Genomic DNA, 17,604 nt, shown 5'->3' with positions numbered 1-17,604 from the left:
GCATTGGTTCTCCGTTTCTCATATCCCAAAATAGTAATTTCTACTGTTGGGTCATTCCAGTAAAAACTTTTTGGTCACATAACAATAATTACTTGCTTGCCTTTCTTGCTGCTTCATTTTCTGACCTGTTTTCTCTGCTTATAAAACATAAATCTATAAAAGTACTGCTCCGTAAAATATAGTGGAAATTTAAAAAGTAATAAAGGAAAATAAATATATAACTATTGGAAATAAAGTTATTCACTTAAGAGTGGATTAAAAATACCCAGTTGTCCCACATATTTCTTACTGAACCAAACAAAGCATATAAAACCAAAGCAGCTCATTATGTTTTATAATTTCTAATTTTCATGATACCTCTAAGGAAGAGAAAGATATGGATGATATGAAGATTTGAAAAAAATAATTACTTGGGTCAGGAGTGGAGGCTTGCTTTGGACACTTTACTTTGAGAAAGGTTAGTGCCCAAGAATCACAGTGTCAAGGGTAGGGAAGAAAAATCATAATGAAAACAGATGACTACTGTTAGAGAAATGTATAATAATACTTTACTTTGTGTAGGACCCTACATCTGAGGAATTTCAAGAGCATTACACAATAACTCATGGTTCCTTTCAAAATCCTTGTGACACAATTTGCAAGAATTATCCTCATCTTAGGGGATAAATTTTCGGAGAAATGGCAGCACAAGTTGGTAAGTAACTTGTCAAAATAGCAGGTGACTGGTGAACAGCTAAAAATTGAATCTGAAAGTATAAGTCTACCAGTCTCCTACCTTATTTGCTAAATTGTGCTTATGTTTAGAATTATTTACAGTGATATCTTCTGTTTGAGGCAGATCAAATGCTAATGCACGGATTATTTCCTTGCCATTCTATTGGATGGCCTATTGAAATCATTATTTTACCAAGATGCTTGCATTGTGATACCACTTTGGTACTTCATTGTAACCCTGTGTGGTATGAAGAATATTTAGACAAACAAAAAAACTTACTATGGTCACCCAGTCTTTTATCTTTTCTCTGTTAAATATCATCTATATCCCTTTTTTGTCTAATTGCTATGCTGCACTAGAATCCAAGGTCCATTATAACTGCCATACAGGATCGATTTGGTGGCTAACCTTGGAACTTGGATTAATTATAATGGTTATGTTGTATCAAGTCTGCCATGTAGATACATGCATCTCTCTCTAGGATGCATTGGTTTGGTGAGTGCTTTATAAAACTCTTAACCCACACAGAAGACAATGATAGTAGTGGATGCCTAATCTGAATAGTTTAACAAATGGAGGCTTCTTTAAAGGATTTGGAACCAGTTATTTTCTCATTGGTATATTAGTGTTTTTACATGATTGGAAGTGAGCCACATACTTTCCTTAAAAGATCAGGAATATGGTACATTTCAGTTTCACAGTTTGGGCAGTTACCAAGGATTCCTGTTGGAGATGGCAGTCTAAGTGGTATAGTTTTCATCATCTCCTTAGTAAGGATTCTTAGGGTTCCGTGTCCCAAATATGTCACATAAATGTAGCACTGTTAAAGCTTGTTTCTAAGAAACCTCATGCATTTTTTAAATACAAGAGAAACAAATCAAAGTCACTGCTGTTTTCCTTAGGCTGTAAAATATATAAGGTACTTGGGGTACATATTAAAGACAGCCAAAAAGAGGAGATATACTCAAATGTTGTTACAAGGGTTTATTTGGGCTAGGATTGTGTTAGTGAGTAGAAAAAGGGGTAGCATTAATAAAGAAACCATGTTAATGAACCCATGGTTTATCTGCTTCCTTGCATTTTTTTTTTGTGCTGATAGAATTAAAAAGGCAATAATTGCTGGACATGGTGGCATATGTTTGTAGTCCCAGCTCCTCAGGAGGTTGAGGTGGAATGATCACTTAAGGCCAGAAGTTCGAGGCTGTAGTATGCACTGATTGTGCCTGTAGATAGCCACTGCACTCCTGCCTGGGCAATGTAGCAAGACCCTCTCTTTCAAAAAAAGGCAATAATTATTTTTACATCTTAATGAATTGTGATCGTTACCTTATATGTAAGAAAAACCTGTGCTGTGTGTAATTATACAAAAACTTTTTGAAGTTATTTTTTTAAAAGGGAAATTTCTTGAATTTGGGTGGCATATTGTTTAAACCATAATATTTTATTTATCTAGACTTATTCTTGCCTTCATTTCTAGCATGGCAAAATTTTAGTTTAGCCTTTCTTGGCCATGAAAAACATTCTGGAATCCTTTAGTAATTGGTTTTTCACAAATTATTTGAAAATATCTTAATTACTTTTTTGTTAGTATCTAAATTTAGCCTCATTTTATTCTTTTGCTAGGTGTCATCTTATTCTGAAATAATACATTTTTAGTTTTTCATAATTTTTGTAATTTTAAAAATATTACATGTTCTTGGTAGAGAACTTGGAAAATATAGGAAAGTAAAAATCAACTATAATGCTGTCATTCATAGAAAAATAGTGTTGTTATTTGGGACCTTTTCTATACTCATATATGTTTCTGATTACAAACTGGGAATATGTTCTCATATCTCAACTTTTTTTCAGTAGTTGAATAATAATTTAGTAAGTATTTTCCCATGTTTTAAAATATTGTTTAGGGATATTGTTAATGATAATTTAACATTTCATCATTTAGATCTCCTGAAATTTATTTGTATTCTATTTTTTGGAATTTATTTCCAGATTTTTATTACAAGTAATACTGCCATGAATATATGTATCAACTTAGTCTATTTGCATCTCTGTTTATTTCTTTAGGAAAAAGGAACATCTTTACTTTTAGCAAATCTAGAAAATATAACTGAATTTACTTTAAAAATTTAAGCACAGTTGTGTCTCATTTTACAAAGTTTGATATAAGAAGATATTTGTAAATGAAAGTTTTAAAAATGTATTCCTTTTAAGTATAATGTAAGGAATATCATTTAAAGATCTAGTAGGGAAGTGAAAACACAAAAATAATAGAAATGCACATCAAATGTGGTAACTGTTATAGGATGCATAAACAAGAGTGCTGTGTAGAGATGGTATAGCCATTTAGGATGAAGTGAATTGTAGGTGAATTTCTGTAGGAGAGACAGCACATGAACTAGAAGGAAATATGGTGTTTTAAAGAAGAAGGAATGAAGAGTGCTTTATAGTTAAAGCAGCTCAAATGGCAATAGGCAAGTTTGAGGCCTAATAAGGGAATAATAACCTGTTGAACTGAAATGTCTGAGAATAGTGAGCAGGAAGGTTAGAAAGGTAAAATTGAGGTCAGATTATATAATTAATCAAATTAAGCGGCTTGAATTTAATTTGGTGAATATCCATTGATAGTTTGTAATGGGAATTATCGTGGGTTTATAAAGGGAAGATTGGAGGGGAGCGGATTTGGAAGTAAAGAAACTAGTTAGATTGTGATGGTAGTCCTTTAAAACAAGAAAGGAGCAGGTAGATTAAGGAGAGATTTAGGAAGACAGAAAGAATGGACAGGCTTTGGTAACCAGATGGAAATAAATCATAAGTGTAAAGGGAAGAGCCAGGTATGATCCTAGGTGGGTCATTAACTAATAGAAATAGGGAATTCAGGAAGAGGAGGTATGTTAACTATTTTGTTTAAGGAGGAAAGATAAAAGATTCTGGTGAAGTGAATTTTGTTGTGAACTTGATAGCAATATTCAGTGAGCAGTAAGAAATTTAGTGCTTTAAGTAGAGAGAATGATCAGGGCTAAAGGCATGATATGTTTTATTTCCGATTTTGTTTTATCTTCATAATAGGAACTAACATTCCAACTGTAAATTTCTCCCTTGTTCCATCCTATCAAATAATTAAAAATGCATTAACAATACTCAATTTTGTGCTTTTGGGAGACTGTTTGAAATACCCGGTGATATAATACCTTTGTAAATTTAAGGTAACCTAAATGGTTTCCTATTCTACTTCATATTTTATAAACTTGAACTTTTATATGCAAATAAAACAAAAATGTCTATTTTTCTGTGCATTTGAATTTTATTAATAGGTTCATTTGCTTTTTCTTTTTTAGCTGACACAAACCTATTAGTTAATTACTATGTTTGACTTCGTGACTTTCTTCCAGCTCTTGGTGGAAACAAAGTTTTTGAAGTTATAAGATGCAGTGACATAGATGCAAGTTGGTTTTGGTTCCACTAGTACCTGAAGTGTAATAATTTTAAATGTAAATTGGATATATGTATTGGCAGTCAGTGTAGGCAAGAGCTCCTGGGAAATACGCCCTCTGAGATAATACTCTTGCTTCTGTGAAAGGGACATGGGAATTGGGAAGGCACAGGTTATGGCTAAAAGGGGTCCTAAGGAGCAGAAGTAGGAGCCTCTGAAAACAATTGAAGGAAAGTTTAGCTACTTTATAAGTTGTTAGAAAAAGTGTGTGATTTTTTTTTTTTTTTTTTTAGGATGACATGACACGAGTAAAGGAGAGCTTAGATTGTTTCTCACAGTTGATGCCAAGAACTTAATCAGTCAGCACATAAATAATTTCTGATCCAGGTATCACTCAGCTATAGATTTCATAACTAGGATCTCTAATAGAAATGAACACCATGAACCTACCTTTATCCTCTGAAGAGTAACTAGGTAAAAGCCTGACTGGTGTAAAAGCTCTGCCTGAACATAGGTCTATTTATATACTCAGTTGGGGAGTTGAGGAAGCCTCTGCAACTGGGAATAGGGGAGAAGGGAACATGTAGTGTTGATATGGCAGTGCATGGGGAGAAGAAATATGCAAACCATATAATTGGAGAAAATTTTATTTATTTTTTTAAAATGCCCTTCTAAACAGAGGGAAATTGAATAATGAAATATTTAGAATATATTATTCGTATACCACAATGTTGATATTCAAAAATAGTAGCAGTGAACCTTCATTATGTGCCAGGCGTTATTCAAAAGTCTTACAGCCACCCCCAAAAGTATATGTTTTGGTGAGGAAAATAAGACTTCAAGAGGTTAAGTGACTCTCCCAAAGTCACAATTAAAACTTAGTGGAAAGAAGAGCCAATTAGAAGAAAAATGGAAGAAAAGACATCATTTATCATAGTAAGAAAAAGATAAAATAACCCAGGAATAAACTAGGGAGAAATGTGCAAGACTTAGATGAAGAAGACTTGAAAGCACTACTGAGGGACCCAAAAAACTTGAACAAATGAAAGCCACATTTGTGGATAGGGATACTCAACTACATCAACCTGCCAGTTTTTTCTAAATGAATTTGTAAATTTAATGTGATTCTAATAAAAACACCAAATGGTTTTTTGGGTTTCAAGACAAATGGAAAACTGTAAAATGTAAGAACAGTAATATATTAAATAGTAATATATTTTAATTTTGAAGTTTTTTTTTTTTTTTTGAAATGGAGTCTTGCCCTGTCACCCTGGATAGAGTGCACTGGTGTCATTGTAGCTCACTGCAACCTCAAACGCCTGGGCCCAAGCTCTTGCTTCAGCCTCCTGAGTAGATGGGACTATAGGTGTGTGCCTAATTTTTCTATTCTTAGTAGAGACAAGGTCTCGCTCTTGCGCAGGCTGGTCTTGGACTCCTGACCTCAAGTAATCTTCCTGCCTCGGCCTCCCAGAGTGCCAGGATTACCAGCGTCAGTCACCATGCCTGGCCTTAAAGTCTTAGCAGTTAAAACTGCCTCACAAATAGACATTAAAGCAATAAAACAGAATATTAAGCAAAGACATAGACCCAAATAATCGTAAATCAGTGGGGGAAAAGATTCAAGTGAGGACTGCTTAATAAATGGTCTTGGAATAAGTAGGAACATCATCTATGTTCTAGAGAATAAAAATGTTGGGTTCATACCTTACTCTATGTAGGGTACATTCCAAATGAATTAAATATTTAAATGTTAAAGACTAATGATAAAAGTATTTGAAGAAAACACATACAAATTTGTTTATTTTGGAGTCAGAAAGTCCTTTTAAAAATATTTTAAATATTATTTTCAAGTACAGTATATGACTTTCAAAGGAAAGCCTTTTTTACTAAAACACGAACAGGTGTAGAAGGAAAGAAAATAAACTACATAAAAGTAAAAATAATTTTGCTAGGCAGAGATCACTGTAAACAGTTAAAAAGACAAGGAAAAGTATTTATGACTCATATTACAATCAAAGCACTAATGTCCCAGATATAAAGCACTCCCACAAATTGATAAGATAAACTACCAAAGGATATGAAACAGGCAGTTGACAGCAAAGGAAATACAAGTGGTGTTTAAACAGATGAATACTGACTGTTTAACCTCATTCATATTAAGTAAGAGAAATGAAAAACAGTACACTGAGGTGTAATTTTTCACATAGCAGGCTAACAGAAATGCTTAAGTTTCATAAAACACTGTATGATGAAGTCAGTAAAAATGTATTCATTCATATGTTTGTGTTAGTGTTAATTGAAAAACTCGTATAGAGTGATTGTAATTCTGACATATGCTGGACATTATTCTTTAAGAAGTCCTATTTTCAGAAAATAGCCATTTGTACATGTACAAAATGACATGTACTGCAACATTGCTTATAAGGCAAAATATTAGAAACAATCTTAATGTCTGTCTTTCGGGAGCTGTTAAAATAAATTATGGTCCATTCAATCAGTGTAATGTAATACTATGTAATTGTGAAAAGAATGAAGCAGCTCTTTGTATCCTGACAGGAAAGATCTTTAGTATACATTAAGTAAAAAGAGCAAAGTGTAGAACATTGGGCAGAGCAATATTTTGGTTAAAAAAAAGGAAAAATATACACTTGCATTTGCTTATAGATATATAACAGCAGCCCCCAACCTTTTTGGCACCAAGGACCGATTTTATGGAAGACAATTTTTGGATGGGGATTGGGGGCGGGCAGAGCTCTGTGGCCAGTTGGTCCCTAACAGGCCATGGATTGGTACCGGTCTGCGGACTCGGAGTTGAAGACCACAGCATTAAAAAACACTGGAAGGATACATATAACTAATACAGTTCGTTACTCTTGGTACAGAGATGGAACAGAAATAGTGATAATTAGGTTGATGGAGGACATGAATGGGAGACTTTTCACTGTGTATCTTTTTTTAAACAATGTAAATATGTTACCTATTCAAAAAATTTTTTAAAGGATAGGCTTTGGAATTAAGAGTGCTTAGATATAAATCCTTGCTCTGTTGCTTCTTAGGTGTGTTATCTTGGTCACATTGCTTAGCCTCTTTGTGCCTAAGTCTTGTCTTCTATAAAATTAGGATAATCATGCCAAACTCCTAGGATGATTGTAAGGATTAAGTGAGATAACACGCGTAGTACAAAGAACAATGCCTGGCATGTGTTAAGTGTTCAATAAATGTTTGCTTAAAAGAAAAAAAAATATTAGAGTGGGAATTTAAATTTAGGTCTGCCTTACAGTAGTGTGGATATTAGGCTATTTTCATATTTGCCTAATGCCTGTTATGTTGTCCTACATGGAAACTATGCTGTTTCCATATTTGCCTCCAGAAAGACAATACGGATCTTTTTTCATGTACAGCTGAAATTAAGGCATTTATTCAACAAACAACTGTCTTCATACTATATCCCTGACATTGTGCTACACATGAAAGTACTTCTTTGCTTTTAGTCTTCAGTTACCTTATGGGAGCTCTTTCAAAGACTATGCCAACATTTCAAAAAGTATTTGTGGTGCTTCAAGGTAATGCTGTATTGGAGCAAGATATAAAATGGATTGGGTTCTTTTTACCTTCAGACTTTAAAGATATAATGAATACCAAAAGAGAAAAGAGTTAAAGATGTCTTTTTTCTTGTGAGAAGCACATTAATGATGGATGTTATATTGGTCATTGATTTCAAAAAGTTTATTTAGTGATTAATAATTATAAATTACAGGTTGTGTACTGATATTTTGACAGACATGGACATTTGAATAAATACTACTTAGTCACACTTTAAACACATTAACACATTGACTGCCACATTAGGAAAAAAATTTTTTTCCCTTGGGGACATGGTGTTTTATTATGGAAATAGAATAAAAACTTCAAAAACAAAAGGATCCTTTCTAATTTAATGAAAAATTTGTTATTTTTTATTGTTTTCTGCACGTGAGTTGTATACAACTTGAAAAATAAAGTGGCTCCCAAGGTGAAGAGACGTGTGAGTTACATATGCTAGCTAGTTTTGAGCCCGGGGCCTCATGAATCATATAACTGTTTTTCAAGTTTTATAATAAAATACTGTGGCCCCAAGGGAAAAAATTTTTTTTCTAGTGTGTTAGTCAATGTGTTAAACTCTGCCCTGCCCCTCCTAAAATGATGAGCTGACCTTAAAATTTAAAATAAAACGTGTCAGATTATACCTTTCTACTCTTATTTTATGTTTACAGTTATTTTCACACCAATCTGAGTAAATTTTTGGCTTAGTGTATAAATACACAATATGTATTGCATCTACTGTTAATATGATACTTAACTAGGGTAGAAAGTTATACTTCAAGAAAATCAAGAAGGACAAATATATATATGTCTGAAATTGTAAAACTGATAAATTGTAGAGAACAAAAGGGAACATTTAAAATGGAAACCTTTGTAGTGTAGGTTAGCTATCTATCTCCATCTCTCTGAAAACAAAGTGCAAAAACAACTCCTCTTCTTTGTTAATATTTGTTGAACTCACCTAGGATCAAACCTTAGATTGACTTTAGGATCTTCTTTCTTGCCAGTAGTAGTACCAACATTGACTCAGTTGCCAAATTTTACTGATTGTTTTCTCAGTAACTCTTCTGTCTTTTCACTTCCTTTGTAAATAGCTGTGTGACCTTGAGCTAGTTACTTTAAACTTTTGGGCCCTTAGTTTCCTCCTATTTCTATCTAAAATTCTTTGTTTTCATTGCTGTTAGAACATTACTGGCCTATGTGAGAACTGTGACAATAGCTTTCTAACTGATCTTCCTGCTCCATCCAGTTCATCCTTAATTCAAAGTTAATCTTTCTGAGATATATTTCTATTTCTGTTTCTTGAAGTTTGCCAAGTTAAAGTACCATCTCCTTCATTACTCCGTGGTCACTCTTGTTAAGAACTCAAGTCATACATTTTGTGTACTACCAAGCACAGTCCATGACATTCAGTAAATGAATTGCATTGCTGGTCTTCCTGTTATAATTATCTTCCCTACGATGTCAGCTCCTGGGAGCTGAAAACCTTGTCTTACACATCTTTTTTAAAGCTGTAGTGAAACACTATGGTGCACTTAGAAGGAACCTGGGGTGGGGTTGGGGTTGTTGAATGAGCACATGATCAATGTATTGTATTGGTTATGCCTTAGGAAGGGAAGAAGGTAATAGACTTTTGTTTTAATGAGCTTGATGGCTATCAGCTATATTATAACCAAAATTTAAAAATTTAAGATGCTACTGATATATTCTGAGGGTTCATTCTTGTCTTAAAAAGAAATTGAACTAAAGCAACTGTATGACTAATAGTTGTATTATGTTGGATTCTGTGTTTCAACTTCTCTTTTCCTCTTCAAAGCAATTATTTTCAGCAGTTCCTAGACATCCAGAAAGTACTTTTTAAAAAGAAAGCATATTATAATGCCTTAAGTATTTATAAAATTATAAGGACATTTATTTATTTGTTTGTTTGTTTGTTTATTTGTTTATTTATTTATTTATTTATTTTTGAGACAGGGTCTCGCTTTGTTGCCCAGGCTAGAGTGAGTGCCGTGGCGTCAGCCTAGCTCATAGCAACCTCAAACTCCTGGGCTTAAGCGATCCTACTGCCTCAGCCTCCCGAGTAGCTGGGACTACAGGCATGTGCCACCATGCCCGGCTAATTTTTTCTATATGTATATTTTAGTTGGCCAGATAATCTCTTTCTATTTTTAGTAGAGACGGGGTCTCGCTTTTGCTCAGGCTGGTCTCAAACTCCTGAGCTCAAGCGATCCACCTGCCTCGGCCTCCCAGAGGGCTAGGATTACAGGCGTGAGCCACCGCACCCGGCCAGGATATTTTGAAAGTAAATCAAATTATTAAAACATAACCATGTTATATTTGAATATTAACAAAAAGACAGCAGTTCAATAAATGGGGAAATGTTTATAACTTAGTGTCTTTATCTGTGAAGTAGGGATGATGGTACACCTGCTTCATGGTGTTATGAGGATTAAATGAGGTTAAAGTGCTTAGCACAGTGCCAGGCACATAATAAGCGCTGTGTATATGTTAACTATGTGCCTCTATATAAATAGAATACATAAAAGGGATATGAACTTGTAAACATAGCCATTATAAAGAATTTCTTAATCTAGTTAGTTGATCTCCATGTAAACATTATTTTGTTAGCTATCAACTAAAACAAGTAACTTTACGTTAACTTTAGATTTTATCAGAGAACCCATTAAAATACTTTTTTGGATGTGTGTTGTACCATTCCAAGTTCCTGTTGAAATTATTGGTGATAATTTTAGAGAACAAATATTTTCATTTAATTTTTTGATGTTTTAGTATTTAATTCTGAGTTTTATAGTTTATGGTGATTATTATATGCATGATATTAGAGATTCTTTTAAAAGTGCCAATAAATAATAATTTTACTTTGCTTTATCTAAATAATAACTTCAATATTATTTTTCAGTAATAGGGAAGTTTGTGCCTCAAGTAAAGTAGCCTTTGGTTATTTGTTTTCTCTGTAACAAAATTAGCAATATGATTATTTAAAGTATAAAAAATCTGAATTATTCATTGGTGTTATTCACTGATCCCAAGTGATTAATGTCCTCATCTTTAAAAAGTCAGAATCATAAAATGTTTCATCTACACAGTAAGTTGTTTAATTAAATAATTAAAGAACAAGAAAAGAAGAAAAAAAAACACTTTTAGATAACCAGTGTTGAAAATGTACTATTTATTTTTCCAGTCTTTTCTCTGCATATATGTTGGGGCTGTCTGTGACATATTTTTTAATAAGAATGGAGCTCTATAGTAACTTTTTTATTTCATAGTATGGTATCTTGTGAACTTTAAAGTTAAATTTTTAGATGAGGATTTTAAGTGTACTTTGCATTGCTCTAATTGGAGTTTTGAGTTGTTAAAAGAAAAGGAAAGAGGATATCTATATTTTTAGCAACTAGTGAGGTGTGGAAGGACAGGATTTTGAAACTTAAGATCTGGCAGTATTAAACATATACTAATGCATTGAAATGATGCCTCTTTAAAATAGGTGTTTAACAAATATATTCCTTCTGACCTCAGCATTACAGTTGTTTTCAGTATGATTGTGCTTGTTGCTATTCATAGCAGTATTGTTTTCTAGATTCTGATAGCATAAAACATCAACACAAATTTTTTTCTCTCTATGAAACTGTTAGTGTTTTATATGAAACTAACAATGTTTTATTTTGTGGTCATTCCTGGCTGGACCTGTGCATGTGCAGAGCTACAAAATATTTGAGTCAGCCAATGTGCACATAACCAGCTGAGGTTCAACAAGGCAATGCTCTGCCTTCTTGCTTTAGTTATCATTATAAAAAATGTCCTTTTTGTGGTATATTCAGTGCTACATTTTTTCCACTTTTGTACTTTTTGTTGGTGATTTTGCTGTTTAGTATTGCCCCTAAACACAGTGCTGAAGTACTGTTGTGCTGTCTGTTGTTCCTAAGTGCAAGAAGGCTGTGATGTGCCTTACAGAGAAGAAATGTGTTAGGTAAGCTTTGCCTATGTGTGAGTTACAGTGCTATTGGCCATAAATTTAATGTTAATAAATCAACAATAGATATTAAATAAGGTGTTTTTAAACAGAAACATATATAAAACAAGATTTTGTATTGATCAGTTGGCAAAGATGTCGTCAGCAGAGGCTTGTAGGAACCTAACCTTGTATTTTCCCTAGGGGCAGTGATTCAGTATTTGCTAAATCAGTGTTCATGGTGACTTTATAGAGCATAATTACCACAGATTACTATAATTACCACTATTGAGTCTTTCCAACTAGACTAAAATAAAAAGACTAAAATAATAGGTGGAAGAATGATGGAGAGTATCCTAGAAGGACGATGCAGTAGTGAAATAAACCATCATTATTTGGCATCATTTTTTTTTGCATTGTGCAGAGTATTGTATCATCTTTCAAGAAGGTATAAAAGAAGTTTGAAGTTACCATCTTTGTAGCTTTTACTTTTTTCTTTATGTAGCTTTCGTTGACCACAATCGAGAATGCAGAATTTTTCATTTTCTGCCCATAATGACCAAGAGAAGCAAATTGACAGAAGACATTTCACAGTTATTAGACAAATCAGAAGACAAATGCAGAGAGAGCACCACTTTAGTGCTGGTGGTGGTGAAATTGATCATATAATGAACTCTTACACAGTGAATCTGGAGATGGCATTCTATATGAAATGAATTTTCACAAACACAAGAATGGATGAGTGAAACCATATTTCTAAGGTCCCACAGGAAATTGGAAATATTTAACAGGAGGTTGAAATAGTCATTCTACAGGAGGGACTTTACTAGGTAGTGTTTTGCAACAAGAACCTGGTCCTTTTCTGTATGTGTGACAGTATTCTTTCTTCTTTCATGATGTTTGTGCAGCAAAATTTACTTGATGTGGTTTATAAGTGAAAAAAAACACTAAAGTCAGATGTGCATACAAAGGTGATTGGAAGGAAGTAGAAGATGTAGGTATGAAAATTTTCATTAGGTTGATCATTTTTTTTATAAATCTAAAAATGAAAGTTTTGCATTTATGAAGCAAAGAAGATGGCCTTTTTCTCCCCAGAAAGATGATGTACCATTAGATTCCTCAAAAGTGTGCATTGTAATCATACAAGTGTAGGAAGAACCAGAAGTAATGATGAACAAGGACCTATTAGAGATGTATTTGAAATACATATAGAATCATTATTTACAAGGTGGACATGTTTCATCTGTCTAGTGCTTCGTTTTTTCTGTTTTTACTTACATCTCTGAAAATTGTATTTTTTCTGTCCTAGGACAGTCTTCTCCACTTATTTTTTCTTTGTCTTTTTGTGACTCCCTAACTTAAATGTCCCTTTTTTACTTGAGAAATATTTTGAACCATAAATACTGATAAGAACACAGTGATAATTTTTTCACACTTTTATATGAACATTAAGCATTAAAAAAGTTGAAAGAATAGCGTTAACATTTTGCCATATAGTTTTATGTGTATATTTGTATTTTTTTTAGAACAGATACCTTTTTATTTGTGAATTAAAATTGACTGTAATGATCATGTACTGTTACTTAACCTTTCCAACAAGTTTAGCATCATACATTCATAATTTCAACATGTAGCCTTTATTTCTCAAGAGAATCAATAGTTTTTAAATAGACTTCCTTGGCAAGTTTTTCCTTTGTTTTTGGTCCTCTTTCTTGTGTCTCCATACCCATCCTATGTTGACGTGAATTTAATCTCCCCCTTATCCTTCCCTTTCTTAACTGTTACTGGCCTTGGAAGATAAATGTAGCTTGGTAATTAAAAGTTAATAGAGTTAGTACAGTACCTTGTACATAGTAAACAGGAAATGTTGGTGTCAGATTGGGCATGAATTCTGTTTGCTTCTCTGTCCCACACAAGGCATTACTGGGCCAGGCTTTGTAAGTGAATTTTTTTGTTTGTTTTGCTGGGTTCATTTATTCATCCCTCATTCTTGTCATTGACTTCCTTTTTGGACCATGAATTTGACCTGGATGTAAAATTTTTCAATAAACCTTTGATCTGACTTTCTAGCATACTGGGGAAAAATGGTTGAGGCTGTTCATTTTGAGGAGCCATTTGGAAAAAATAAGTAATTAAAAAAAAAGTGTATAGAGACATTATCAGTTTTGTGTATTTGTTGCCTGAAAATTTAGCTATTAAATACTATTCTCAAGTCATATAACAGTGTTATGTTTCTTTAATGATGTACTTCTGAAGTAATCCATTCAAAAAATGGATATCTCAATAATTTGATAGGGCTAAATTCTGAAAGAACTAAAATTACTTATCTTGAGTTTTTAGTATGTAGAAAAAGATTAAGGTGCTCTTTTGAAGTGGTTTTGATACATTGCTTTCATTACTTTAAGGCTTTATTTCTTTTTTTTTTTAATTAAATTTCTTTTTGTTTTGAACAGGAAATATATTCACGATTCAAAAATCAAAGCAATATAAATATACATTGATAAATTTTGGTCTTATATTTGACCACCCTGTTTTCCCCTGTACCCATATCCGCTATATGTAACTGTATTTGTTAGTTTTTTATGTATTTTTCCAATTTTTTTTGTGTAGATACAATATAAGCAAATATGAATATATATTCTTATTCCTCCTTTTCAGAAAAAAATAGCAAATCATGTACACTATCCCACATCTTGATTTTTTTTCCCCTCCCCATATAATATACTCTGGAGATTTTTCCATATCAATATATTGAGTTTCCTCTTTTTTTTTTTATTGCAAAGCATTCCAATTTGTAGGTGGAATCCTTTATTGAATACGGGAGAATTTCCAGTCTTTTGTTGTTATATATAGTGCTGCAAATGCATACACACGGTTGCACACATACATTCTTAGGTGTATCTGTAGAATAAATTCCTGGAAGTGATATTGCTAGGTCTAAAGGGTAAATGCATATATATTTTGTTAGATAATGTCACATTTCTCTTCATAGAGGTTGTTCCATTTTGTATTTCGACTAACAATGTACAAGAGTGCTTTTCCCCCACGGCCTCACCAACTGATTGTTAATTAAACTTTTGGATTTTTATCAGGTGAAAAATGGTATTTTGGTGTGTGCTGTATTTTTAAATAAACTTTATTTTTAGAACAGTTTCAGATTCATAGCAAAATTTAGCAGGAAGTACAAAGTTCCCTTATACCTCCTGTCCCCACACATGCACACTCTCCCCGACTTGAAATCCTACACCACAGTGGTATCTTGGTATAGTCAGTGAACCTACATTGACATCATTATCAGCCAAATCCCATAGTTTATATTAGGATTCACTCTTATTGTTACATATTCCATGGGTTTTAACAGACGTATAATGACATATACCCACCATTGTAGTGTCAAGCAAAATAGTTTTACTGCCCTAAAAGTCCTTTGTGCTCTGCCTGTTTATCCCTTCTTCCCCCCAGCCTGGCAACCACTGATCATTTTACTGTCTCAATAGTTTTACCTTTCCCAGAATGTCATGTAGTTGGAATCCTATAATATGTAGCCTTTTCAGATTGGCTTTTTTCACTTTGTAATATGTATTTAAGTTTCTTACATGTGTTTTCATGGCTTAATAGCTGATTACTTTTTAATGCTGAATAATATTCCATTGTCTAGATGTACCACATTTTGTTTATTCATTCAGCTATTGAAGGACATCTTGGATGCTTCCAAGTTTTGGCAATTATGAGTAAAGCTGCTATAAACATCTGTATGTGGGTTTTTGTGTGGAGATATGTTTTCAGTTCATGGGTAAATATCAAGGGGTATGATTGTTGGATTATATGGTAAAAATATGTTTAATTTTATAAGAAACCACCAAACTGTCTTCCAAAGTGGCTATAGCATTTTGCATTTCCACCAGCAATGCATGAGAGTTCTGTTGCTTCACATCCTTGTCAGCACTTGGTGTTGTCAGTGTTTTAAATTGTGGCCATTCTAGTAGTTGTGTAGTGGTATCTTGTTTTAATTTGAAATTCCCAGATGCCATATGATGTTGAACATCTGTTTGTTTGCATACTTGCCTGACATTCCTTGGTGAGGGGTCTGCTTTGATCTTTGGCCTGCTTTTTAATTGGGTTGTTTGCTTTCTTATTGTTGAGTTTTAAATGTTCTTTGTATATTTTGAATAGTGGTCCTTAGCTGTATGTTTTGCAAATATTTTCTCCCAGTCTGTGGCTTTTCTTCTCATTCTCTTGATAAACATAAACTTTTTATTGAAAGTTAACCCATATAGAAAAGTGCAAAATTGAAAGTGTATAGTTTGATGAATTTTCTAAGTGAACATATTACTGGCTTCTCCATGTAGTTTGAATTTGCTTTTCTCTCATCAGTAACGTTGAGCATCTTTTCCTATGATTAAAGGGCTGTTTCTGTTTATTTTTCTGTAAACTGTTAGCTCACATCTTTTACCCATTTTTCATGTGAATTACTGTTCAGTTTTTTTTTACCCCCAAGCAAGGCTTTGAAAATTAGGGAGGTTAGTCCTTTGTCTGAGATATGAATAATATTTTTTCCTTCATTTTTCTTATCAGTCTTTTGACTTTGATTTTAATTATTAATTAGTTTGTTTTGCTATGCAAGTAATTTGAATTTCCTCAAATAGCTGCGATCCCCAAGCCCCTCAAATTGTCGTGGCCTGTTAGGAAACGGGCTGTGCGTCACTGCCTGAGCTCCACATCACCAACCCCCCCTGCCACAACACCCTTCCCACCCCGGGTCCGTGGAAAAATTGTCTTCCATGAAACCTGTCCCTGGTGCCAAAAAGGTTGCGGACTGCAGCATGGATACATGGAATCTCTTCCTCTTTCCTCAGTTTAGAACTTAGCTAAAGTGTTACTGTTTTCCAAAATTCCTCCTAATACCTTTCAAGGCTTAAATAAGTATCTCATGTTCCCTTAGTGTCTTTTGTGTATCCTTATCTTAGCATTTAACCACAATCCTTATCTCCTTATTTTTCCATAGACTGTAAATTCCTTGAGGGCTAGAACTCTGTTTTATTGATCTCTGTGTCTCAAGTGCTTACCTCACAGTGTAAAGTATACAGTAATATTAGTGTTTTATATAAATGATTGCTTCTTTGTTTCTTGGATTGTGCTGCTTTTGCCTTTACAGTCATTGCTATCTGATTTAATTATTCTTAATTTGTTATTGGTGAACCAACTAGTCTTATTCACCCCTCTTGTCATCCTGTCATTTTCTACTGTTTCCTTTGAGGGTTGTTTTGGAGAGACATTGACTTATTTCTGGAGCCTCTGTGAGAGATAACATCTTGTGAACATTTTACTTCTTAATAATTATGAATTATGGGAATGTTTTGATGTAAGCAAATGATGTTTTACTTCTAAGTCTTTTTTCTTGATTTTTTTGGGGGGAGACAGTGTGTCATATCTCTTTTTTTGGTATGTTTCCACAATATAATTTTGTAAAAACATACATAAAAAGTGAGGGATTAGTATAATGAACTTCCCTGTTCTGGAAACTTCAACAGTTAATCAAGTCATAGTACTTTAAGGTAAGTCCATCATTAGAGTTGTATAGTTTCCTAGAGGCTATCTAGAGCTAACCTCCTACTCCAAAATGCAAAATAGTGATCCAGATACAATTTGAATTTCTCTGTTTATAGGAGCTTCAACCTCCTTGATGCAGTCTGTTTTATTATTGAATAGCCACATTTGTGAATTGAGCCAAAATGTGCCCGTGAAGAAACTGGACTGATCCAATTTTAACCACTTTCAACATAAGACTTTTAGTTTATTGAAGATAGTATTATAACTTTCTTATTAAGCTTAAAAATGTTAATTTTAAATGGCATCTTAAAAAAGAAACTTGAGTGATACTAGTAAAAAACTGACAAACATGTTAAG

At 33.4% G+C, this 17,604-nt stretch overlaps 1 protein-coding gene across 6 annotated transcripts in view; it reads left to right on the top strand.

Moving 5' to 3' along the window:
* The window catches only part of HERC4 (HECT and RLD domain containing E3 ubiquitin protein ligase 4), a 110,864-nt gene that overhangs the window by 6,361 nt on the left and 86,899 nt on the right, over positions 1-17,604 (top strand). Inside the window, exon 1 of one of the 6 annotated variants that reach the window (XM_045569250.1) lies at positions 562-694. The exons of the other annotated variants lie outside the window; for them this stretch is intronic. Coding sequence (XP_045425206.1) covers positions 679-694 — 16 coding nt within the window. The 5' untranslated portion in view covers positions 562-678. Of the gene's footprint in view, positions 1-561; positions 695-17,604 lie in introns of those variants that run through there. 6 annotated transcript variants of the gene reach the window in all.

The sequence above is a fragment of the Lemur catta genome, chromosome 14 (genome assembly GCF_020740605.2).
Source record: "Lemur catta isolate mLemCat1 chromosome 14, mLemCat1.pri, whole genome shotgun sequence".
In the NCBI taxonomy this organism is placed as follows: Eukaryota; Metazoa; Chordata; class Mammalia; order Primates; family Lemuridae; genus Lemur; species Lemur catta.
This window is presented reverse-complemented; position numbering and strand designations above follow the sequence as displayed.